This window comes from Penaeus japonicus, unplaced genomic scaffold (assembly GCF_977035675.1).
Source record: "Penaeus japonicus unplaced genomic scaffold, GWHDUDI00000001_assembly GWHDUDI00000010, whole genome shotgun sequence".
NCBI lineage: Eukaryota > Metazoa > Arthropoda > Malacostraca > Decapoda > Penaeidae > Penaeus > Penaeus japonicus.
Genome location: NW_028234412.1, coordinates 30,875,731 through 30,880,730, shown reverse-complemented (window position 1 = coordinate 30,880,730; position 5,000 = coordinate 30,875,731). Strand labels below are relative to the sequence as shown.

The 5,000-nt window shown below is 33.7% G+C and overlaps 1 protein-coding gene across 1 annotated transcript in view; it reads left to right on the top strand.

The window, feature by feature from the left end:
* cni (protein cornichon) overlaps nucleotides 1-4,700 on the top strand; it is a 5,769-nt gene extending 1,069 nt beyond the window's left edge. The window contains exons 2-5 of the mRNA XM_043030096.2: nucleotides 1,419-1,487; nucleotides 1,916-2,028; nucleotides 2,180-2,323; nucleotides 2,746-4,700. Of these exons, the coding sequence (XP_042886030.1) occupies nucleotides 1,419-1,487; nucleotides 1,916-2,028; nucleotides 2,180-2,323; nucleotides 2,746-2,776 (357 nt within the window). The 3' untranslated portion in view covers nucleotides 2,777-4,700. The remainder of the gene's footprint in view (nucleotides 1-1,418; nucleotides 1,488-1,915; nucleotides 2,029-2,179; nucleotides 2,324-2,745) is intronic.
* Nucleotides 4,701-5,000: the final 300 nt, after the last annotated feature.

Here is a 5,000-nt window from a genome sequence, read left to right as displayed (position 1 = left end):
TGGATTTTGACATATGTTATCCTTTAGGAGGCCAATCTAGGTGTCTTTTAGAATGTTTATTTCCCGCCTGAAAGCCTGGATTTTGGTCCTGAAATCGTGAACAGTGGTGCTTGGCTAAACTTATTGGTGGAGCAAGTACCAAAAGCACAATGTGACAGTGATCCATGGTGATCAGTGAGAACCTGCAACTGCTTTGCACTGGAACAGAGCCATTATTATGCCTCTGCAAGAAAGTGATAGCATAGGCTCTTGCATTTGGAATTCTATCTTTGCCACTCATCTGTGGGGAGATTGTGGGAAAATTTTGTGAACTTTAGACATGTGTTTTAAGTGTTTTTCTTTAGTGCTTTTGGCAGATTCATACATACATACATATGTACATACATACATACATACATACATACATACATACATACATACATACATACATACATACATACATACATACATACATACATACATACAAACATATATACATACAAGATGTTTATTCCTTCAATTGTGGTGACCTATATTACCAAATGCTTATTAGTATCACTTTGCTAATATATCATATCTAGACTCATAATTCATGCCATAAGTTTAGAAGATAAAAGAAAATACACACATTTTAAGATGCCCAGCCCAGGTTGAACATTGCCTCAAAATAATTTTTCTAAGGTAGTATTAAGCTATTTTGAAAAATAATGGTTACAGTTTTCTTGTAGGTATAGTTTGTAATTTATTAGTAGTTCAACTTTGCTGTTTACATGTGAAACTTAATATCCATTATTGAAGTGTGTATGTCATTGTAAAATTAGGAAGCAATTTGCCATAACTCATTGTTCTTTGTTCCTTGTTGCTTTTAGAGTTCTTATACGTGACTTATGTCATTATCCTAAGGTATTTTACTTTATTTTTTATCCTAGATGGCTTTTATAGTAAGAGAATACAATTTTTAAGAGAAAAAATGTATCATTTTGCACATGATAGACATGAGATATGATTTTTAGATTGAGAAGTTATTTTTGTTACCAAAACTACCAGAATCTCAAAATACCCTGCTACGTAAAATTAATCCACCTTCACATAGGTTTATGGTTATAGTGATTAAGATGATGTTTGTTTACAAAGTGGTAAAGGTTGAGCCTTTCAACATAAACCTCGTAGTACAGGTGAGGTTTCTGAAATTATAATCTCTGAAAAGGATTCTTTTGCAAAGAATGGAGTGAAGTTTTTGAATTGGGTGCTCCCTCGGAAGATACTTGGATATGGACGAAATCTTTGCAGCTTGACACAGGAGGAAGATGGTCAGCTCTGGGATATCGCTAAAAATATTGATTTAACTTTAAAAAATGGTCACATAGTTAGTGTTGCCAGGGTTCAGAATAAGTGAATTAGTTTGCTGATTTTTAATTTGTTGCATCTTTCTTTTTCAGATAATTGCTTTTGATGAACTGAAGACAGACTACAAAAACCCCATAGACCAGTGTAACAGCCTAAATCCAGTAAGTGTCATTGCTTTGTGTTTAATAGGGGGAATGTATGAATGAATGATAAAGGGAGTATGTATATTTTTGATGAATGGAATGTTTGGACGTGTATCATTGTATTGGAATTGATTTTTATGTTGTATGACATGCAGATATTTAAAAATCTAGGATTTTGTTTTAATTGTTTTACTCTCTTGATTTTTCACATAATACATGAATGATTGAAAAGCAGAGTAGACATAATGAATGGATGTGAGTCATGCATGGGGGACAAATAATGTAGTGATTTTATTCTATACCACTGTAGTAAGTTATTTTTATTACATTTCTTGAAATAATTTAGTGCAATTTGTTATGGCAAGTTCACTTTGTCAGAACTTCATTAATTGCTTATTCTAGTGATATATGGAAAATATTAATGACATTATCTTATTTTCTTGCAGCTGGTGATACCAGAATATGCCCTTCATTTACTGTTCAACATCTTCTTCCTCTTGGCTGGCGAGTGGTTCACTTTAGCTCTCAATGTGCCTCTTATTGCCTACCATATCAACAGGTAAATACATTTATAGCAGTTACAGTAGTTTCATTCTTGCAACTGTCATATGCTAACAGCATATGGAGAACATATTCCTTGAATTTAAATACAATTTTATGAGACTTTCGTAGATCAGGACTTTGATTTGAACTTCATGCGTGTTATTCAGGTACCGAAACAGACCAGTGATGTCAGGGCCTGGATTGTACGACCCCACAAGCATCATGAACCACGAGGTGCTGAGCCAGTGCCAGAGAGAGGGCTGGATCAAGCTGGCCTTCTATCTTCTGGCTTTCTTCTACTATCTCTATGGGTGAGTTGCCGAGGACACTCTATGGAGTCTGCTCTCGGAAGTTTGGACAATTAATTGCTGTAAAAAGCTTTGGTATTATAGAAGCTCATGTTGGAGTTTCTAGTTTAGAATATAATGGGTGAATGTCATATCATGCTTTTTCTTATGTTTTAAGTTTATGCAAAAAGTACTAAATTGTGTATGACAGTGAAAGTTGTTTTAGCTGTCAGTTAAACTGCTGTGTATCCATCTTGTAGGGAAGATGAACTTTTCCTTCCTGTGTGATGAATTTATGAAATACAGTATTTGTTCCTGTTGCATACAGCCGATTGCAAATCAAGTCAATAATGGAGTTTAAATTTTTCATCTGATTTATCTTTGTTTAGAGTCTTGTATTTAGAGACAAAGACAAGAAAGATTATGACTGAAATTTTGTTTTACAGAATGATTGTATCCCTCATCTCGGCGGCATAGTGGAAACAAGAAGCTGGGCATGTCAACTGACGAGGGTTTTCTTCTACAGCCAATGTTTGTATGCCAACAAGCTACTGTTTTTGCTCTGTTCTCCTGAAGCAGAGGCTGGGGTTCTATGTCAGAGATGACGCATATTAAGGAAATTTTAATGTGCTGAGGTGGAACATCACCCGCGGTATTTTCCCAGAATTAGAAGCATTATTTATTGATATTGTATATGAGCTTTTAGGATGATGCTGAGTATCGGCTATGTTTTATTCCAGGGTTTGAAATTGAAAGTTTCCGAGAATGAATTGGGTTCATATTTGGGGAATCTTATTAACTTGACAGTAGGCACCCAGTATCTGTGAATGTTTCTGGTGCAAGCTCATTCTTATTTTCAGTAGGTTAATTATTTGTCAGATGTATAGATCAAATTAGATTAGTTTGAAGATTCCTTGTAATGACGCAAACCCACTGTTTTGTTATTGCCAAACTTTGCATTTTGATACTTATAAGATTTTGAAAATAGTTTGCCGGAATAAGTTTCACTGATTTTTTTTTTTTTTTTCTTTTTTGTAGTAGGAGAGATCCCTAAGACAGTATTATGGCACAAAAGTAACTAAAAAGATATATAGCATATGATTATTATACAATGGGGAAATTATATTCAGCTAAAATATATTTAGAATAATGGGTGATACGCTACTTGTGCAATTTGATTTAAAGAACATTTTTAAGCATTTGCTAATAGCTTGTTTATTTATTTATCAGTCTCCGCAATGCATATGTGATCTTCCCTAATATGAACTTCCTTGATGGATATTCATATATCATTGGATTAGTTTTTAAAATCAATTGTATGCATTGACCAAACCTGTCTATAACCTGCTATTGTATGATGTAATATTTACCTAATGATACTTGATCATAATTGTTGCTTTGTAGATGCAGGGCAGGAGGAAATTTTGATTTCATCATTGGAAATACAAGACAGGAATTTTAGTACTGGTACTTAGAATGATTGCCAAATGAACACACTGTATAGAAGTACACATGGAGATGCATTGATCATAGTTGAATGTGTTATTTTTCTTAGGTTTAAAATCAAGTAGGAATTGTGAACATCTTGAAATGCACCATTTTCCGATTGTGTCCTCATTTTTCAAATTGTGTATGAATGATATGCACATGTTCACATACTTGCTTTTGAGGATTTTCACTAGATCATCAGGTCAGCTGCTCATGTTGAAATGTAACGTTTAAGGAAATGACAGCATGTATATAGTAGCTTAACCTTTTTTTTGTGTAGTCATCTTTGCCAAAGAAAGCTTGGAACAAATTGTTGTAATTCAGTAAGACTTTTTGTCAGAAAAGGTCACATTTAATAGGCATAGTAGCAGAAGCCATCAGTAATGTGTGGACTGGTGTTCAGTGATACCACACGTTTTATGGCTGTGTGGTTTATATTAAAAGATTTTTGCCTAATTTTAGGGTACTGTTGATGCTGTTAATTAGACTGATATTTACACATACTCATTATTATGATTTGTCATTAAAATGTTTATTTGAATGTGGTGTCTGGTCTGTGATCACTATAGGTAGGCATAATAAAAGGAAATTCAGGTTGAACATATGCATTTGGTAAATGTCTGTAATGTGTTGGAAAATGCAAGCAGATTCCCACTTTTTTCTTTTGTATTGCTTTTGTTTTGAAACCTGCCATTGTGATATTTGTTTGTAAAAGATATCTAGTGATGTTTTGTACATGCATATGGCATTGACTCTTTTTTTTTTTCTTTTTTTTTTTTTTACCATTTGTGTAAAAAAAGGAACGTATCCTGTTTCACACTTTGATGAATAATAATGCACGTCTCAAAAGGTGTTTGTGTGGGACAATGCTGTTCAGGTTTGGACATTCTCATAAAGTTGCTAAAGCTATAAAGGCGATTCATTTCCATCCCAACTGCAGTTTTACGCATTTTAAAAGATACAAGTTTCAAGGGTTACTATTGCCATTTTGAAAATATTGGCAACAAGTGGAAGCTGGAATTGTGATGAAGTAGTGATCATTTCAGCAACTAAAATTTACTTGAAGGAATATACTATATATGCTGTATTACTCTTTTGTGATGAACATAATGAAATTAAGAAAGTAATGAGCTATAGTATTGGCAGTCATTTCATTCACAATTGTATGAATAGCAGAAAATGATTGACAGCAGGATGAATGACATCCAGAGAT